We start from the raw sequence: 20,746 nt of genomic DNA, 5'->3' as shown, positions 1-20,746 counted from the left end.
TTAAACATAAGCATGGGGAGAATGATTACATTATTATACATTCATCATCTTCTTAATGCTCCATTTTCTTCGTCACTATTAACTATCGACCACTCTCTCTCTCTTTCTCTCTTTGTCTTAACGGTCTAATTGCATTAGACAAGAAGGAAAAATAATGAAAGAGATGAGAGTTTCAGGGTTTAGGGTTCTTCTTCTCTTGTTTTCTTGTTTCCTGTGGAAATCCAAAGGAGCTATTGTTCCCGCACTCATCATCTTCGGTGATTCCATTGTTGACGTTGGCAACAACAATAACTTACTAAGCATTGTCAAATCCAACTTTCCTCCTTACGGCAGAGACTTCATCGACCAAAGACCCACCGGAAGATTCTGCAACGGAAAACTTTCTGTAGATTTCTCGGGTAAATTCGTTATCACAAAACCATATATCTCTCTCTCTCTCTCTCCCTAATCTAATTGGTTTTTTATCTTCCAACCCATGTCTAGCTGAGTACCTTGGTTTCTCTTCATACCCACCTGCATTCCTAAGCCGAGAAGCAAGAAACGAGAATTTCTCGATTGGCGCCAACTTCGCATCAGCTTCTTCAGGATACTATGATGCCACATCTGTTCCATTTGTAAGGGGGACAACACAATAAAATATCAACACACATGCACCCGAAATGATCCTTGAACTTTGCTCGTTCTTTTGCAGGGCGCGATCTCCTTAACACGACAGCTGAGCTATTACAGGGCGTATCAAAACAGAGTAACAAGCATGCTCGGGAGGGAGAACGCACGCAGGCTATTCTCTAAAGGAATCCACATTTTGAGCGCGGGATCTAGCGACTTTCTTCAGAACTATTACATCAATCCTCTACTCAACATCCTAAATACACCTGATCAGTTCTCTGACATTCTCATGAGATCCTACTCAGAATTCATCCAGGTACTTCTAAGTTTAGTAACTAACTGTAGAACTCGATATTCATAACAAGGCAACCATATGAATGTGCAAATTTACAAGAAACAAAAAAACGTATCAGTTATTTACCCTTTCTTTGTGTCAACAAGAATCATACTGTCACTTGTAACAGAATCTGTATGAACTAGGAGCAAGGAGAATTGGAGTGATATCGTTACCGCCGATGGGTTGCCTGCCTGCAGCTATCACTCTGTTCGGTGCAGGAAACAAAAGCTGTGTCGAGAGACTGAACAACGATGCTTTCATGTTCAACACCAAACTTGAGACCACAACCCAATCATTGATGAATAGACACTCAGGCCTCAAGCTCGTCGCCTTTAATGTCTACCAACCTTTCCTGGACATCATCACCAACCCAACTGACAATGGTACGAGCCTGCATATGCAAATTTTAAATCCTTATTCAACTTTAAGCCATGATAGAGTGAGCTACTCACAGGAAGAACTTCTTATATATTTAATCTCGTTTGCAACTAACAAGATAAAATGTCTAAACTGCACGTATTTTAGGATTCTTTGAAACAAAAAGGGCATGCTGCGGAACAGGAACAATAGAAACATCGTTCCTATGCAATTCTCTATCCCCAGGAACGTGTGTAAATGCCACAGGATATGTATTTTGGGATGGATTCCACCCCACAGAGGCTGTAAACGAGCTGCTGGCTGGTCAACTACTGGGTCAAGGGATTTCTCTAATCTCTTGAATTGAGTTTCATCTCCGTTGGATAGAATTCAAACTGTATACCTACAAATAGCTACCAAAGTGTGTGTGTCTCTCTATTCTCTTTTTCTATTTATATATAACTCATAAATAAGAGACAGACTGTGTGTGTTTGTGTGTGACTGAATGTAGAAACTACCAATCTGGTCTATGTGATGGGTCTATAGGTCCAAGCTTTGTTTGAGAATATCATAATCTTTGATATTTTATCTGTGTGTCTAATCTATCTCTCTACTAACACTTCTAAGTTTGATTACAGCAAGATTTTTGGTAAAGGTATAAATAAATCAAAGTTTACTGCTATGTGAATATCATAAGAAATTCAGGTTTCGTTAGACATACAGTATAAGATTTAAATTCCATATCAGCTTAGTTGATTATCAAATCCAACTACCAAGAAGAACCAAGTTCCCATAATCTTAAGATAAACCAAACACACTATTTAAACCATCCCTACTAATTTAACTGACAGAAGCCTTATATATTGAATAGAATAAAGGATAAAAGTTCTACTTGCATCACAAAATGAATACCTGGTTAGAAGTCTCTACGAGAGTTCAAATCCTGCATTTGAAGTAATCGCATACAATAGTTTTTCCCTCATAGTGCTTGCTCGTTTATACGTTGGAAGCTGAAGCAATCCACAAAGAAAGACTTAACAAAAAAAGATACAGGAATCTTCACAAGCAGACAACAAAGGAAACAGAACAACTGAAACTCCACCTTAAGAGTATTGTAGCACGTGGAAGCAGATGGAAGCCTTTCCACATCTTGTCCTCCAATAGCAGCCCAAAGGGAAGTATCACAAGAGACCTGCAGAAGATGAAAAAGCACAGATATAAGAAAAAAACGTACCAAACAGAATGTCACACCTACATTTTAAGCTAAAGTTCAATAACAAACTTTATGGATGATGAAGGTTGGCTGCAAGTATTTGAAACCAAGGAGTGGTGCTCGAGAACAACTAGTCACAAATTTGAGGAGCATGCAACGTTCACTCGGTTCAAACCCTTTCATAACCTGAGACAGAATGCCCCAAGAGAAATTAAACGAGCCACTCAACTCTCCGCCTATGTCATAAATTGGCATACAGAATACGAAGAAAAAGAAGAAATCAGGACTTCTGAATACGAGTTATCACCTCCCAGAAGATTTTGATTGTTCGACTGCTATCACTGTAACCACCAGTGTATTTTGTATTCCTCCTTAGGTCATCAACGTCAATATCATGGTTTCCTCCAGAGAGTAACTGCATACAGTAATTTTTGTAAGACAATAGCTTCGTAAAAGAGAAAAACTCAAGAAATCATTACATTAAAGCCGCATACCTGATTAAATTCATGGGCATTAAATAGTTTCAACCAAGCAGGAGATATAAGGTCAGTCAATCCTCTGTAAAATGCATTTGAAAAGGGCACAATCTGCATTCAATTTCAAGACATAGGACAACAATTTTACCTCATTAACTATGAAGTTAATTTTTTTGTAGGATGGTTGACCTGTAGATTCTTTATAAAACCAGAAAAATACGTACCTGCCGGTTGAGTTTATAGTCAGCCATTGCATGAATATATTGCATTTTATTCTCATTCATGACTGAAATATCCTTCCCACCGGGTTTGAGCTCAATTATGCTCATTTTTCCACAAAACTCTTCAGTGACTGTGAAATCCAGACAGAGCTCCTTCAAATCACCATCATAATGCTGCGTATAAACAAGAATATTGATCTCAGAAACCCTCTCTTGTGCTACTTACACAAGATTGAATTTTGACATATGAGATGACAGATATATCACCTGCGATGGTTTTTACCTTGATATACATGAGATTCCTGTAGAGCTCTGGATCTAGCCCAGATAGTTCATCAATAAAGCTATAACGTCCCAAAAGCTTCTGGATGAAAACGTGTGAAAAAGAGTAATCCAGCAATATTCCCTCGTATAGAGCTTTTCCAACAATTCTTCCAAGAAACTCAATCATCTGAATCCCGTTCTCAAGGTGCCGTGCAGATTGGCTAGGAACAAGCAACCTATCTGAAGTAGGGGTTTGCGAGAATAACCCATACCTTTTTGGAAAAGAATGGAAAGAAAATGCCAATAGAAACAAAGCTTAATCCATTGGACAAGTAACAGCATAGACTAGAATAAAGTATGCATACAAAAGAGCTTACTCAGTAGCAAAAGCTGCTTTTGTTATGTCAGTCAAAAACTCTTTTGAAAGCCCACCATAGTCTAGGCCTGCCTCAGGAAGGCCAGACTCATTCACAAACGACACATGGATGGAAGATTTTAGCCTGCTACCAATAGAATTCAGTTGTTGAAATCCATCCTCAACCACATGACCTCGACGAACCACTATCTCTATTGACCTCGCACCAGGTGCATCTACTTCACCAGCCATTTTCCTTGAAGCTTTATCCATGCTGATAAACTCTCTAAACACATGGACCCTGCAGGAATAACAAAACATGTAAATAAACATCAGTCAACAGATAAAAACAGAGAAAGAGAAATGAGGAGACATGTAATAGTTACTTAGAAGTTATTATAGCACAAAAATGACATGGATAGCCAATGAAGGATAAGCAAGGTAAGATTACCTTTCCTCAAATGGAAAGACATGCGGAGTAATTGTTATAACAGAACCCATGCTTGGAGACGTAAGAACATCATTGGCTGGTAAAACCTCATGAGTTCTGGCAGCAAATGCAATTGGAGGTCTACTAGTTCTACCAGGTGAGAGCCACAGGGCAGAAGGACAAAAAGGGTGTCTGCAATCTCTTTCATACAATAAATGCAAACATCTGATAGCAGAATCCATCAGTTGTCTATTCTCAGGACCTGTGCCTCGCAACAATCCATTGTACACGAGTGTATTAAGCATTGATGCAATTCTCCGTTGTTTCTCTAGCGTAAAGGGGGCCTATATGCCAAAACAACCTTCAGTTAAATACTAAATATCAGACTAGTAACATATAAATAATAAACTGCAGGAAACCATATTGCATATTTACCTGCTTTTCATAAAACTGTATGTCATCAAGAACAACAAGTAAATGAGCATAGGTTGCACAAAATAGATGAAGCAGGCATGGCACATCTTTGGAGATACCTGCAGGACCACCCCTCAGTGTTTCCACATCCCACGCATCATTAGTTGACTCATTAACCTGGCTTGATTCTGGTTGATCACTAGTACACTCCACATGTTCACGCGGGCCTGGTGATTTACCAGAAAACTTGTTTAGCACATTCACCCACTTGTTGACACCATCATTCTTAAGATGTTTCAATTTCTTCTCAGATGGGCCTCTTGTATTCCATGAAGTTTTAACAGATACATGAGATAAATCGTCAGCAGTGCAACCATTTTTAGGTAGTAGGAAACTCTCTAAAGAATTCCACAAAGAGACAATGTATCCAGGACAGAAGGATAGCATGTTAAGGACAGGCAAAGGCCCTACAACAGGATTCAGCACGCAGAAGATTCTCAACATGCATGAATATAATCGTGCTATATCAAGCAATCCTAGTGTTTCTGATCCTTTCTCATTACTCGTCAAAGCATCTTTATCTGCTATAACACGAATTTCTTTCCCAGAAGCTGCCAACAGTTTTGCGAGATGCCACTGTTGACATACTGGCCGAAGCAATTCCACGAAAGAAATCTTAACTGAATTTTCTCCTTTCCCAGTCTTCAATGTGGCCTCAACATCAGGATGAATATCCTGAATTCCAACATTTTCAACCTGAGACAAGAGATTCTCGGCTAGAGTCACAATAACACGGACATACAAGACATAAAACATCTCCGGATTTGATTCTTGTGGATCCATAAAGTCAGTTTCACTAACTGTTGCCAGGGATATGATGTTCCCGATAGCCCATCCAAGAGAAGGAATCTCCATGGTACAACTTTGCTTTTCTGAATGTTCCATTACAGATATTCTGGTCAAGATTTTGTCCTTCAAAATCTGCGGTCACCTGCCACACTTTAATAAGTCCTTTGATTGTTTGGGAAAAAGAAAGTAAACAGGAAAAAGTAACAGAGACTCTAAACAAACAACCAATTCTCTCTACATTCTTTTTTGAGACTTTGACAAAAATTAATTGGTCTAAGAAAATTTGATATGAGTTTTACCAATATAGTGTGAAAGCTTGGCATTAGTATGCTCTTGTGCTTCAGTGCACGTATGAGAGCGCTTGGCAGGCAGCAAACTAGTCGAGGAATCGTCAGTATTAGAGAAACATATTCTTCAACAGCTACATCCGTGTACGGTTGATTCTCATCAACAAAAGCAGGCTGTCGCACATGGAATGGTCGTAGAGTCAAAGTTACTGCACTTGTAGTAACCAATAGTCTCTCATCTGTATGTTTGGTTAATGTTTTGATATATCTTCTAACTGCTGAGTAATATCCACTTCTACAGCTCCCTATAAACTGAATGATCATCTTTCCAGCTGTTTCTGCATCTTCAAAATTTTCCTTTGTAATGATCTTCCAGCTTTTGGGATCAGTTAAAATAATAAGAACACGCAACAGAAGGGCAGTGACACCAATAACATCTTTTATCCTCTCCTGTGAATAATTACACTCCATGAGAAGGAAGGAGCAGAGAGAAACCATCTTTCGTGTTTGACAGTCCCATGTTTTACTTTCTTCAAATGTACCAACCGCTAGTGAGCAAAAATTGCACCCCTGATCTGCAAAAAGACAATAACAGCATCCATTCAGGATTTCTATCTCTCCTACTTTGCAAGAAGAACGATTTAAATTCAAGCGAAACAAGAAAATCATACCATTAGAGTTGATGCTTTCCAATAGAATCTTAAAGCAAGTTTGCATGCAGTGTATATCTCTTGACTGTATCTTTTGATGTTGGACAGACAAAGATCTGATAAAGAAGAGGAACGGTCTCAATACTGTGCTTGATACCCAACTTTTAGTCAGTGTATCAGAACGGCAACTCAGTGAAATCTCCCACTCCTCTTGGATCTCTATAGCTGCCTTCTTTCTCACAATATAAGACCTCCAAACTCTCTACAAATATTGGAAAATGATATAAGGTTATGCCAAAAACGACATCCATAAATTCCAACTCAGAATAATCCTATAAATGTACTGGAATGATGACACCAAGCTTAGCCACTTCTTCCAATACCAACAATCATATAAACTGCACAAAACGTTCTCCTACTAATTTTCACTATATTAACAATCAACAAAAGATACTTTTTTTTAGCCATAGCGACGGTTTTAATATAAGTTCACCACTTGAGAGCCAAAGGCAACAGAAAGAGGTACCTGAATATAAATAGCTGCAGCATTAGCACGTCTTGCGTAACTGCGTAGCTCCCTCTCTTGAGACACTTTAGCAAGCAAAGCATCCCGTGATATCTCCCCACTGCTGGCGCCTCTAAGGGACACCTGATGCATCATCATCATCATCATGCACCAATTTTTAAGAACATGCAATCAACCTTAGATCAACAATTTTTTGAAGCAAACCGAAACATAATTTTTAATTCCCTCGGAAACAGACCATTCTAATAGTCTAATATTCCAAAACTAAGGCATATCAAGCTTCTTCTTTCACTACCAGGAGCTTAAAACTTCCACAAAAATCTGAGTGCTATAAGAAGAATTAAGAGCCCTAAGTTTTCCTAGAAACAAGGTGTCAAAAAGATTAGGACTAGCAATTTCAACCAGAAAATTTTTGAGCAAAAAATAATAATTCAGTGCCATTTAGCAGAGTTCAGATCGAGAATTCGAAAGCGATGATCAGAACAGCATCGAGATGGTTTAATTTCAACAGTATCGGGAGAAGAAGGAGGAGGAGGAGGAGGAGGAGAGGTACCTTGTGTTTGCGATTCAGGTCCATTGGATTGGAAANAAAAAAAAAAAAAAAAAGAGTCGGAACGAAATATTTTTGGCACACGGATCGTTGTTCGTATCTGGGTTAAGGTTGACGTCAAGGTTCAACCACTTTCTTCATGACGTCAGCTTTTTAAGTCATAATCAAAAATGTGTTAGTTTTTTTTTTTCTATTTTTACTGTGATTGTTTTTTTGTCTCCAAGTGATTTTTTTTTTTTTTTGTTAAGGATACTTTGTGACACAAATTGCATCTTAACACGTTGTACTTTCTAAAATAATTTTTTACAAATCCTGCTTTTTTCTTGATTTGTAAGAACTTGTAATTTTCCATACGTATATAATCTAGTTTGTACAGGACTGAATTATGGTATAGTTTTTCGCCTAAATATTTTAAAATAGTGAAAAAATCTAATTCTAAAAACCAAAAAAAAATATTCTCTTTGTTTCAATATATATTAGAATGTTTTAGACTTTTTCATTTTATTTAAAAAAATTCAAGTTTCTTTGAACTATTTCTGATAATTTAATAGTTTATAATTATTTAAACTAGGGCATGCGTTCTTGAATATTGTCGAGTAACGTCAGAGCAAGTTTGCAGCGAACTAAACGCCGCGCAGGCGCTCTTACACGCAGCTATGTTACGTGTAATCTAGTCAGAGAACAAGTGTGTTTGGTCTTTTGCGTACATCGTCGAGTTTGACGGTTAAAATAAAATATCGTGGGTCACAATTACGAATTCGTAATTCGTAAATGATAAGTTGACAGTACGCAATAATGGTGAAAGAGCATCCCCAATTTAATGTTGCTTCTTTTAACTCAATTAGAACAAAAAAAAAAAAATCAAATTAAAGAGATGTGAAGAGACATATTCGTGTGAGGTTCCGTTAGAAAACAACCCACATTATTCCGAGCAAGTAGAAACGGTCTTCTCACTTTGAAGATAAGAGGTCGGAAGACTAATTTTTCCTTTTTTGTTCACAAGTGAGAAGACTGACTTAAACATACATTGACTTAGACAGGTGAGAAAGAGTAGTTCTCATAACTTGTAAGAGCGTCATTATCCCAGCAACGATCAATCGTTACTCCAAAAAGTATATTTTAATGATTTTCTTTTAATATTATTATATATTTAAATAATAAATCTAAAAATAGAAAATTAACTACTTAAATGTTGATACCAGTCTTGAGTAACGATTCTTCAGTTACTATAGGAAGCAGCGTTCCTCAGTTATTTTTTTTATTATTACTTTTAAGATTTTAACTAAGAGAATCTCTAAGAGAACCTCCAATAATCATGTTCTTAGGGCCTTTTCATTAATGACTCGAGTTACTAACCAGAATTTTTTTCTCTTTTAACTTAGAGCATGTGCAGTGCACAAAGACTCTCATAGTCTCTCATATAGAATAAATTAATAGCTGTAATTTAATTTAGTTAATTATTTAAATTTTAAATAAAAAATTAGTTTTATAACTAAACACATATTAACATGTGTTAATGAGTCTCTTATGAGTGCATGGCCACTAGTCATTTTTTGTGAGTGTCAAAAGAATAAAAAATATAAAAATAATAAAAAGTTCACGAGAGAGACACAATGTCTCAGCCTAAATTTTCAGAGACATTCTCAAACCCTTCTCTCATTACATGTTAAAAACTGATTGGTTGAATTTTTCAAAACAAATAAAATTTAAATTCAATAGTATTATATTTAAAATATTTTTGAAAAATCCATTTTAGAGATGACCAATAGTCATGCTATGGGGTTCTCTAAATTTCTTAAAACAGAATTGATTTTCACCTCTCTTTTTTATAATCATAAAAATGTTAATCATAAAAATAACACACTTATAATTCGAATTTTAATATGTTTTCTTAATATACATGTCTGGAAAAATTTGAGTAACTAAAAATTTGAGTAATCCAAATTTGATTAACTTAAAAGTTTGATTAATTAAAAATTTGACATAATGCGCCGTTAGGTTTTTTCTAGGAACCATGCAAAAAAAAAATATTAAAAATTCTTCAAGGAATTATAATAAACCTTACACTTATATTGACGGCAAAGCATAACCAAACCAAATTATTCTTTTATCTTGAAATATCAGAGTTACCGGGTACATCAGGTGCAAAATGGAGGAAGTAGAGGAAAGTGTGAAAGCCGGCTACAGAATATCTGGTTAGCTTGTAAGCCCCAGCATAGTGTTTGGGTCTCAAGTGCCATCTCGTACGAGTCAGATTTGGAGGAAGCTGTCTGGTGTCGTATTGGCGCCACAATCCTCCTGCGCCATGGGGTTGTCCAATGGAGGTGAAATCGCAACTGTTGTTCATATTTATTCAGATTGTTATTCTTATTTTTAAATATTAAACTATTTTTTAACAAAAAATTATGGTAAAAATAGTGGCAACTATAAATTCTATATTAAGTTGTATTAAATTTCTCTAATGCTATAATCTTTTCTAAAATTTTAGTTAGATTAGAGAATAACGCTGAATATTAGATATTAATATTTAATTATTTAGATTCAACATAAAATGAAAATTTTGTTTCAATGAACTTGTTAGTTACTGATGAAGAGACAAATATAAAGAGAGATTAAAAGACATGACTATTTAAATAGACACATATATTAGACCGAAAAGTTATGATGAAAATATATTAAAAAAATATAGTGAAAAGACACAACTTTACAATGATCAGATACAATCGTTTGAATTAAAAAAAAACTTATGAAAAGGTGCTACAAAAAATCGCAAATGTTGTGTATGCACTTGATTTCACCTAATAACCCATATAAACTGTTTTTAAATAGAAGTCATCTTTATTACCATATTAAGAAGTTAAATTTAAAAGCTCACTATATAACCCATCTAACTCTTGAAAAAAAAACTCTAGTTATTTTCATGAAATTTTTATATTTAAAATTAACTAAAAGTTGTAAATTAGATTCGTTATTCCAAATATCTTTTGTTAAATCAAGAATTGAAGGAATATTTTTACTTTTAAAATAATGAATGCCAGAGAATAATTTAGAAATGTGTAAATACTGTTGATACTGAAATTTTATATTATTTTGTGTCATGGCAAAAAAATGAAAACAGTTCAAAAAGACAAATATATTTAGATTTCAAAAGATACGAATATTTGAATAAACACAACTCTACAATGAACAGTTGCAGCTTTACAAAAAAAAACCTGTTATAATGAACAATCGCAACTTTTTGTAAAACACACAATTTAATTTTTCTACAGATTTTTAAAAAATATATCCAAAAGGTACAGTTGAAAAAAACACAACTTTTGGTGGCATTTATTCGGATTGCTATTATATATAGACATTAAATTTTTATATTTAACATTAACTAAAAGTTGTAGATTCGATTCATCATTCCAAAAATCTTTTGTTAAATCAAGAATTGGAAGAGTTTTTTTACTTTTACAAGAATGAATGCTAGAGAATAATTTAGAAAGCTGTAACAACTGTTGATATTAAAATTTAATATTATTTTGTGTCTTGACAAAAAAAATGAAAACAGTTCAAACATATAGATTTCAAAAGATACAAATATTCAAATAAACACAACTCTACAATGAAAAGTTGCAACTTTACAAAAAACCAATTACAATGAAAATTGCAAATTTTTGTAAAACATACAATTTAAATTTTTTACAGATTTTTTTAAAAAATTATCCAAAAGGTACGATTGAAAAAACAAAACTTTTAGTGGCATTTATTCGGATTGGGTTTAAATATATTGAAAAGTCAAATCCAAAATTTACTATGTCATCCATCTAACTCTTGGAAAAACACTCTAGGTATTTTTATTAAACTTTTATATTTAAAATTAACTAAAAGATGTAAATTAGATTCATCATTCCAAATTTTTTTTATTAAATCAAGAATTAGAGGAATTTCTTGACTTATAAAAGAATGAATGCTAGAAAATAATTTAGAAAAACGTATAAACCATTGAGATTGAAATTTTAGTTGACTTTGTGTCATGGCAAAAAAAATGAAAACAGTTCAAACAGACAAATATATATATTCCAAAAGATACAAATGTTCCAATCAACACAACTTCACAGTGAACAGTTGTAACTTTTCATAAATAACCGTTTTAATGATCCATCACGACTTTTCAGAAAATATCTAAAATGTATGATTGAAAAAACACAACTGTTGGTCGCATTTATTCGGATTGTTATTATTATATAGATTCTGCAATATTGGTTGAATTTCTCTAAATGATAAAATATTTATTATTTCTGAATTTGTGTACCTTTTAAGTCCAAAAAAACTATTAAAATAGGACAGAAGAGTAATTAAAGACCCTACTACAACAAAAGTGCTCTATCACTATCACTCTATGGCTATGCACTCCATGCTTGCACATCCATAACGTTGAGCTTAAAAATAGAGTGCAAGGTTCGATAACAAATGCATAAGGAACAAACAGAAGGTATCTTACTCTTATAAAGTTATAATCAGTTATGAGTTTGATTAACGTCCTCCGATGCATCGTAAATTCACTATCAAATTCACTTCCATTTTGAAGAGTATGGTGAAAATTTTCAGATGTGCTTATCCCGTCAATGTGTAAAAATGGTTAAAATTAGTGATCAAGATCAAACATTTGAAACATGATCGACAACATAAAGATCCAAGCATCAAAGAAACGAGAAAAGAACAACTTGACCAAAAAACGAGATCTAATTAAGGGGGAAAAAGAAAAAGAAAGAAAAAACACTTAAGAAATATGAAATCTAAGCTTTTGTACAAGTGGTTTGAACAGCGAGCATAGGAGCTCCTTTACAATGGCTCGGACCAAACATCTCGTCCGTGACCAAAAGTTGACACTTCGCTTTTCCAAGACAATTCTGCACAAATAACCAATAATTAAGATTCTTTGAAATATTTATGAATTTAGTCCACATGATATGGAGAAGGCAAAAACCAACATTACTGTTAGTCTATTTTTGTTAACCTTTTTGACGATCCTCATGGTAGCTGCTGCGCGGCAATTGCCGTGTCTAAAGCGTCCACATGTACCAGTGGGATTGCCATAGTCAGCGAAATTGATCTTTGTCATAACATATCCAGGTTCATTGCAAGAAATACGCGTTAGCGGACCGGGATCAGGTTCTTGATTCGTACAGGCTACATGTTTCTGGTCATTGTTGATCCTGCTGCCTCGTTCATTGTAAGAAACATCGATCTTTGAAGCTAAACCAAAGAGAGAGGAATGAAGTAGAACAAGAAGCAAAATTAAGCCATAATGATGACGACAATGTAAACTATCCATTTTTATTTATTTATGCTCTCATGATCAAGCTATCGAAAATGTTTTAAGTAGATTAGCTACTTATGAATTAATCAAAGTTTTGTAGAGGTGATTTCATTCGTAGATGTGGCCACGAAATTTCCTCCCAATTACTAGTTCTATATTTTTTACATTCTCTTGTTTCTTTTCTTGGTTTTCGGACTTCGGAGGAGTTTAGTGAAAGACATTCATGCTGACTTTTCCACGATTACTTATTACTAATAGATTTGCAATATTTCCAGTGAAAGAAAAAAAAAATATAACATTTTAATTTTCATAGTTGTGAGTTTAATTTGTTTCCTAAATTTTTTGTTGATCTTTAGATTGTTGTCGTTGCTAATTAATTAATTTTTTGTTATATAAAAGCAGCCAGAATATGAGAGTACGTGTATTCATGTTATTTGCTTTTTATGTATGTCATGAAATTTCATTAGTGTTCTTACATTAATTCCCACCAAACTAATGATAATTTCACATGCATATCTCTAAATTTCACATTTTCAGATGGTTTGTGTTCGTCTGCAGTCTTTGTCATTACATGCACTCACATATTATATATATATATAATCAAAATAAAGTAGTTTTGAATTGGAAATTCAAACAACTGAAACCAAAGTGATTTTCAAAGTTGGTCCGATCAGAGGAAGCCAATATTGATCACACTTATCTAACCCATAATTTATCAAATCATGGGATTTTTCTTCTTTTTTTTTGAACAAAATCATGGGATTCTATGTCATGGATTATCTTTGGAAGACGTGTTAGCTAGAAATCTCACATCGACAATTATATATGAAGCCTAAATAATTATGAGTCAATCAGTATTGAGTTAGAAACTCACGAACTCCAACAAAATAAAGATTCACTGAAACAATCAAAGACTATGTTGATGATATAAAAACGCTTGAAACTTGATCGACAACATAAAGATCCGTGCATCAAAAGACCCTCGTGTGTTGCACAATAAAAGTTATGACCAACAACAACTTGATCAAAACGAAAGAAAAGAGAATATGAAACCTAGGATTTTGTACAAGTGGCGTCAACAGCGAGTGTAGGAGGTCCCTTGCAGTGGCTTGTATCCATTTTTTCTGTTCTCATAAAAAAAATAACGAAAAGGTCAACTATGCCACTTATGGATGTAGTTATAGATTCTTGTTTTTACTTAAGTTTTGCAGAGGCGTATTCGTGGCCACAAATTTTTCTATCAATTGGTATATTTATTTTTTCAATTCGGTTATTTCTTGGTTTTCGGAGGTGTTACTTATTATAATAGATTACTATATTTAAATAAGTGCAGAAAAAAAAAAGATAAGATGTTGTAGTATATACTGTACTAGAGTTTATTTAATTAATTAGTTTCACAATCATCCGTTAGCTTTTTAGATTTTTAGATATTTGGCACCTTTATTGATCACATGTAGTTTGAGATGTTATTTACGTTGTCCATTTGGTTATGTCATGTTTTTATATAAAAAAATACAAACAACATCAATTAATTTAGCTAGCTATTTCAAAAAAAGAAAAACACAAATTACAACTGATACTTTCGAAAATATACACAAACTAAAAAAACTGTTTTTTTCTGAGAAAAATTGTAGAAGCATTGTTCTCCTTCGATGAGCTTTCCTAAAAATACACTTCTCCTCACACTCAAAATTCTCTCTTCATATATATTAAGCTTGATTTCTTTCCCTGTGTTTTATCTTTTCTTTTCGAGCTTGAGCAAAACAAAAAATTCAGGACCTTTTCCGATTTAAAATTTTTAGCTGATGGATGTAGGTTTAGGATTAAATTTACGTACGGTAACGAATTATAAGAATTATAGGAACAAAATATGAAATAATACTGTAATAAAAGTTTGATCTAACGGATAATACATGCAGGACAAAAATTTCCACAATTTTGTGGCAGGTGCGAGCCCCTAGTATCTGAATATGATCAATAACAAACTTTGATCAAAGCGAGGAAAGAGAAAAAAATTATAAAGAAACTTGAGCAGTAGAGACCTAAGTTTTTGTACAAGTAGCTTCAACAACGAACCAAGGAGGACTCTTGCAGTGTGTCGGACCAAACATCTCGTCCCCTCTCCCCAAAAGAAGCACACACTGCCATTTTCCAAGACAGTTCTGCACGAATAATAAATTATAAGATTTATTGAAATTTAATATTTCATTCTCCATGAAATAATGGTGAACCAACATAATGAACATATGTTTAGTTTGGTGTTCTGTGCATATATTTAATATATATTTTTTCTAATTGGCACCTAATGTTCGGATTTTCCATACCTCAACTCATCATGGGAAGAACTAAGCGTTTCCGCAAACCCAATTTATATAAAACATCGTACCAAAGCACAATGAATAAGTGGTACAAACCTTTTTGACGAGCCTCAAGGTATCGGGTGCGCCGCAATTGCCGCGTTTAAAGTTACCACAATCACCACTTGCATGGCCGTAGTCAGCGAAATTGATCTTTGTGAAAACATATCCTTTCTCTTTGCAATCAAATATCAATACAGGGGCTCTAGACCTGTTTTGGTGACGACAAACTGGAATCTGATTGCCCAAAGTAGGAAGAGAACTACCAAAGTCACTACGAGGGTTAGGAATGGAACCAGAGAGATTATGTTTCAGGCCAACTTCGATTTTGATGCCTCTTGCATCATAGTTAACGTCCAATTTTGAAGCTAAAGAAGAGATAGAGGAAAGAAACATAACAAGAACTATTATGAAGCCATGACGACGACAATGAGTAGCTCCCATTTTTTTTTGGTGTAGTGAAAATGCTATTAACATATACTAGTACGGACATAGTTATATATAGGGGTTTTTTTTTCATTGAAAATTATAAAGTCTGTTGGAGGGACGAACTCGTGTGCGGATGTGTCCGCAAAATTTTCTGTCAAAATTTTCTTTTGATTCTTGGATGTCGGAGGTGTTGGTGAAGGACATCATTCTGACTTTTCTACGATTATTTATTAATAGATTTGCTTCTTTAAAGGAAAAAAAAAAAAGATTTTTAATTGCAAAAGAGAGTTTATTTGGTTTCACCATTATCCGTTGATCTTTAGAGTTTTGTCTCCTAAAATTGATTTTATTGTTATATTAAAAAAAACAAACTTAAAATTTCGAACTTATATTTGTACCCGTACGTCACAATAATATAGAAGTGATGCATGTTGTACCACTTTTCATGTTTTTAACTTTAAACGTTTTGAAATTCCCCGGTTTTGTAACTATATACAACGTTCAACAAATTATTCCGTAGTTTGTTTTTTTTTTGTTAGTTGATTATTTTGAGAGTTCGAGCTCCATCGTCTATAATATTAAAATCATAGAAAACATGTTAATTTCAAGATGATGAGCATGAAGAAGAATATATCCATGAGGCTATATGGACGATACAAAGTTATTGAAACATTTGAGTTGTTTAGGAAAATGCAAAAGTGAAGAAAAAGTGTACGTTGTTGATTTGTATATTTTTTGCGCGTGCAAATACGAGTTTACTCCGTACGTGTAACATAGATCCGTGTGGTTGACAGATATGATTCTCACATGTGAGGTAAAAGTTCCAGTTAAACTCCAACCCAAATAATTCACAGTTGCCCCTGAGATATATTTTCCATATATTAATACATTTTTAAACAAAATAGTGGAAACTAGCCCTGGGCATTCGGATTCCCAAACCCGATCGAGTTCGGGTTTAGACATATAGAACACCTTCGGATTTTTTATACTTTCGGGTCGGATTCGGGTATTATCCGTTCAGATTCGAGTAATTTGGGTATACCCAAACTCAATCAAACCATGAAAAAAAAACTAATTTTTATTTTTTTTATAAATTTTAGAAAACTTGTATATATCTTATATAATATGAGAAGGTTTTTCCTAACTCTTACTCACATTGCAATATTTGGCATTCTCTTTTAGTGACACCTGTCATCTTTTATTTCAATTTTTTTCAACAAATTTATATCATTTTCAATTCCAAATAATCATACTTCTCTTATCCAGTTGGTACAATTGACATATATTTTTAAATCCATTTTTATATCTTAAGTTCTTTTGTTAAACAAAATCAGATTGTTTTATAATAAAATCTCATATTATATATTTGATATAAAATCTAATATTCTTTAACATTTACTAATAAATTAACTGATATTTGATACATCTGTTTTACACATTATCTTACATTCTATTTAATTTTTCTTTCATCCTTTTAAGTGAAAAAATACACAGTATTTTATAATAAAAGAAAATATCATAATAAAAATCATATCTTGGATGAGAAATGAAATAGTTTAAATACATGATTATGATTATGCCTTTATGTAATTTTATAAACTTTAATTATTACACATTTTAAAATCATATATTTTTTCTTTTTGTTAATTGAGTAGGCAATAAAGTTAGTCAGTTCCACTAAATTCCTATTAAGTTATGATAAATTACATAATAATGTATAAATTACACAAATAATAGCTTTTCCTTTAATATCAATGCACATATCAACATAAAATCAATCTGTCAAGAGTATTTCAGAATTGTTGTCATATTCAAAATCATATATATATATATATAAGAAGAATTTGATATATGTTGACTTTTCTTGATTTTCTATCTATTTATTTCATTACACAATTGTAAGTGACATATTTAAAACAGTATTACTTAAATCATTAAGTTTGATTATTTCTTATATAGAAAATATATTGAAATTTTATATTTAATATCATGTAGCGGGCTACAAATTTCTTTCACCATGCATTAAAGAGAGATGCGTTTTTATAATTTCAATAACCACACATTGAACTGTATTTAATCTAATGAAAATATTTATGTTACAAAAGTTATGACACCAAATTCCATAATTCCCAAATTTGTAACTGTCAATAAAATATTTTGAACCTAAGAATAACATCTATCTAACATTCAAATAGTGTACGTATATATAGCCATATGTAGACATTTACTTAAATACTTGGACTCAAATTTACTCTCAAATTATAGACCTGCTCTAACGTATCATCATCGCTGCAAGAGGAAAACAGATCGTCAAGTTTCTTGATATGATGGTACTCTTCTCCAATCCTCGATGATCAAACAGAGGTTTGATGTCTAGCAAGGGGTCCTTATAATTAATCAAAATATATTTACTCTTTTTCTCCATAATCAAGATATATTTCATGTGTTCTGTGTTTCACATATACGAAAAAGAGTGAAAAACATGGCCAAGTCTTTTTCAACTTTTACAGTTACGTAGACGCATTTTATTTTTGGTAGAATACTTACATAGATGCATTGACAAGGTACATTTTGTAAAATAATTTTGTCCTATTAAACAATATGTTTTTCTCACTAAAATCTACTCCATCCATTCCTTATTAATCCATTTTCTAGAGAACAAAAATGTTGCACAAAAAACAAATTTTAGGTTTTCTATATATTTTTAATAAGTAATTAATGACAAATTGTAAACTTCAAAAAAGAAACTGAAAATTGTTGGTTGAAATTTGTTAATCGAAAAAAAATAATGCGACTAAAGTCAGTTTCTAATATGTTTGAAAATCCTAAAATATGGATTAATCAGGAACAGAGGGAGTATTGTCTAATATAACCATTTAATGCAGTCCTACATAATTTTTAAACTAATATAGTGTTTAAAATTTTCAATGATAAATGGAAAGAAGGCCGAATTATGATTTCTGGCAACGTTTTCATTTTGTTGGATGAAAGAGATTTTGTTTCATATTATAATATTGGCCAGGCTGGATTGTGGAGAATCACTATCCATGACAATGGAGGCATATCAAAGGCACTTCAAATATTTGGACCGAGCAAAATAAAAGTTAATTATACAGAGGTGAGTCATAAAAAAAGTAAGCAATAGAAAAAATGGTACATCAATACTTATGAAATCATTCACAAAACAAAACAAAAAAAAAGTTAAGGCAAGTTCATTCAAGAGTGATGAAGAGATAATGTATAGTATGTTTATTTGATAAGTATTTTAAGATCAATGATTGAATAACCCATGATTTTTGTCTGGATATCCAAATCCATTAAAATCATAGAACCAATAACCCCCTCTTAATATTTGAAGTTTAAGGTTTATAATTTAGTTATTTTATATATGTATAAGGATATTATTGAAAATGGATTACAAGAGAGGGTATTTCTTTTAAAATTATTTGTTGTTAAGTATTACTTTTATATGATGAAAGTAAAATTAATATATAGAACAACATTAAATTGTCTATCAAATTAATTATATAGTAAGGTCTTACAATTTTCTTTTTAGACTACTTATCAGTTTTTTTTCAAAAAAAATGTAAAAAAATATAATTTATCTTAATTACTTAACGAAAATACAAAATTAAATTGATTTTGCGGTAACTAAAACAATGGTCCTATTATTATAGTAACATATTGTCTAAATATTTTCAACAATTCTGTGTAATTTACATTTTTAATTTTCTCTATCTTAAAATGACTCTTTTACGAAGCATCATATAACAATTATATATTAAAATATTATAGCTAAACCGTAATATTATGAAAATTAATTTTTAAGACATATATTAACAATTATATGTACATTTCATATACAATTAAATAGAAATTTGATTCTTTATTTCAAATTAATAATGTATACATAACCCATGCATCGCGTAGGCTACTTTCTAGTATATATATATATTTAACATTTCATCTTAAATCAGAAACTAAAATGGCAAAATGGTTGAAGATGCACCCTTAATTGCTCAAGGTCATGGGCTCAAATCCTTTAAGATGCATATTTTTACACTTAATTCGGGTTAGTTTGGATGGGCATTCGGTTCGGGTATCCGAACCTCAAAGGTACTAAACCCGATCGGGTTTTATACAATATCCGAACCCGAACCGAACCATCTACTTCGGGTCGGGTTCGGGATTTGGGTTGGAATAAAATGCCCAGGCCTAGTGGAAACTAGGGAAAGCTGCATAATTAATTGAGTTAGCATGCTCATCACGGGAGGTCTAAAATTTTCTCTCAAATCTTGAAATAGGAAACAAAAGCCTAATTCGGTGGGTTACGTAAATCAACAACATGAGAAAAAAAACGTTACAATAAGAATAACATTCTCTTAATTAACGTAGGAAATAATTAAGAAAGCCTTAAGTTTTTTTACAAATAGCAGAAAAGACGAAGTTAACAAGTCCTTTACAATGTGTTGGACCAAACATCTCGTCTGTAATATAAATCCTACACCGTTCTTTTCCAAGACAATTCTGCGTGAATAAGAAAAAAAATAACAATCAATAAGAAAGAATTATCGTCAAACAGATTACAATTGCTGAGTAACTTTGTTAACAACCTCTTTGACGAGTCTCAAAGTAGCGGGCGCACCGCAATTTCCACGTTTAAGCGTTTCACATGATGAACCAGTGGGCTGACCATAGTCGGCGAATTTGATCTGCGAAAAAACATATCCTTTATCGCATTTAGGTGAAAATATGATACCATCTTCAGACGGGTTATTCAACCCGCAGAAAGAATATTCTTTTCCCCGTGGAGGAGATCCTTTAGAATTAGTGCCTCTTTCATCAAAAGACCCGTTGATTTTTGAAGCAAGATTAGAAACAGATGAAAGAAACATAACAAGAAGCAACATGATGAAGCCATGACGAGGAAAATAACGTGAAATTTCCATTTTTGGCTCTATTACAGATCAGGAGGTATCATTAAAATGCTAAGCAGACTACTTACGTGTGTATTTAGTTATATATAGTTAGTGTTTTCAGAATGTATATATGTGCGGATGTTGCTGCGAAGTTTACTATCAATTTTTCCTATTAGCTATGTTCTAATTCATTTGTAT

The 20,746-nt window shown here is 32.9% G+C and overlaps 5 protein-coding genes across 5 annotated transcripts; 1 reads left to right on the top strand and 4 right to left on the bottom strand.

Moving 5' to 3' along the window:
• LOC104711865 (GDSL esterase/lipase At3g53100) lies at positions 36–1,904 on the top strand. The gene is made up of 5 exons (XM_010428637.2): positions 36–398; positions 484–614; positions 692–925; positions 1,074–1,329; positions 1,472–1,904. The coding sequence occupies exons 1-5, from the start codon at positions 155–157 to the stop codon at positions 1,663–1,665; spliced, it is 1,059 nt and encodes a 352-aa protein (XP_010426939.1). The 5' UTR covers positions 36–154; the 3' UTR covers positions 1,666–1,904.
• LOC104711866 (E3 ubiquitin-protein ligase UPL7) lies at positions 937–7,592 on the bottom strand. Its single transcript, XM_010428638.2, has 15 exons — positions 7,542–7,592; positions 6,989–7,111; positions 6,484–6,724; positions 5,825–6,387; positions 4,698–5,657; positions 4,284–4,606; positions 3,855–4,133; positions 3,497–3,749; positions 3,217–3,387; positions 3,011–3,103; positions 2,824–2,931; positions 2,586–2,702; positions 2,406–2,495; positions 2,216–2,313; positions 937–1,337 (listed from the first exon to the last, which is right to left on the bottom strand). Exons 1-14 carry the CDS (start codon positions 7,563–7,565, stop codon positions 2,230–2,232), a joined length of 3,429 nt encoding a protein of 1,142 aa, XP_010426940.1. The 5' UTR covers positions 7,566–7,592; the 3' UTR covers positions 937–1,337; positions 2,216–2,229.
• LOC104715619 (beta-galactosidase 6-like) lies at positions 12,320–12,858 on the bottom strand. Its single transcript, XM_010433011.1, has 2 exons — positions 12,541–12,858; positions 12,320–12,433 (listed from the first exon to the last, which is right to left on the bottom strand). The coding sequence occupies exons 1-2, from the start codon at positions 12,856–12,858 to the stop codon at positions 12,320–12,322; spliced, it is 432 nt and encodes a 143-aa protein (XP_010431313.1).
• Positions 14,742–15,650, bottom strand: LOC109126585 (beta-galactosidase 11-like). Its single transcript, XM_019230269.1, has 2 exons — positions 15,258–15,650; positions 14,742–15,005 (listed from the first exon to the last, which is right to left on the bottom strand). The coding sequence occupies exons 1-2, from the start codon at positions 15,642–15,644 to the stop codon at positions 14,886–14,888; spliced, it is 507 nt and encodes a 168-aa protein (XP_019085814.1). The 5' UTR covers positions 15,645–15,650; the 3' UTR covers positions 14,742–14,885.
• Positions 20,043–20,594, bottom strand: LOC104715618 (beta-galactosidase-like). Its single transcript, XM_010433010.1, has 2 exons — positions 20,243–20,594; positions 20,043–20,156 (listed from the first exon to the last, which is right to left on the bottom strand). Exons 1-2 carry the CDS (start codon positions 20,576–20,578, stop codon positions 20,043–20,045), a joined length of 450 nt encoding a protein of 149 aa, XP_010431312.1. The 5' UTR covers positions 20,579–20,594.

Source organism: Camelina sativa, chromosome 9 (genome assembly GCF_000633955.1).
Source record: "Camelina sativa cultivar DH55 chromosome 9, Cs, whole genome shotgun sequence".
NCBI classification, from domain to species: Eukaryota; Viridiplantae; Streptophyta; class Magnoliopsida; order Brassicales; family Brassicaceae; genus Camelina; species Camelina sativa.
This window is presented reverse-complemented; position numbering and strand designations above follow the sequence as displayed.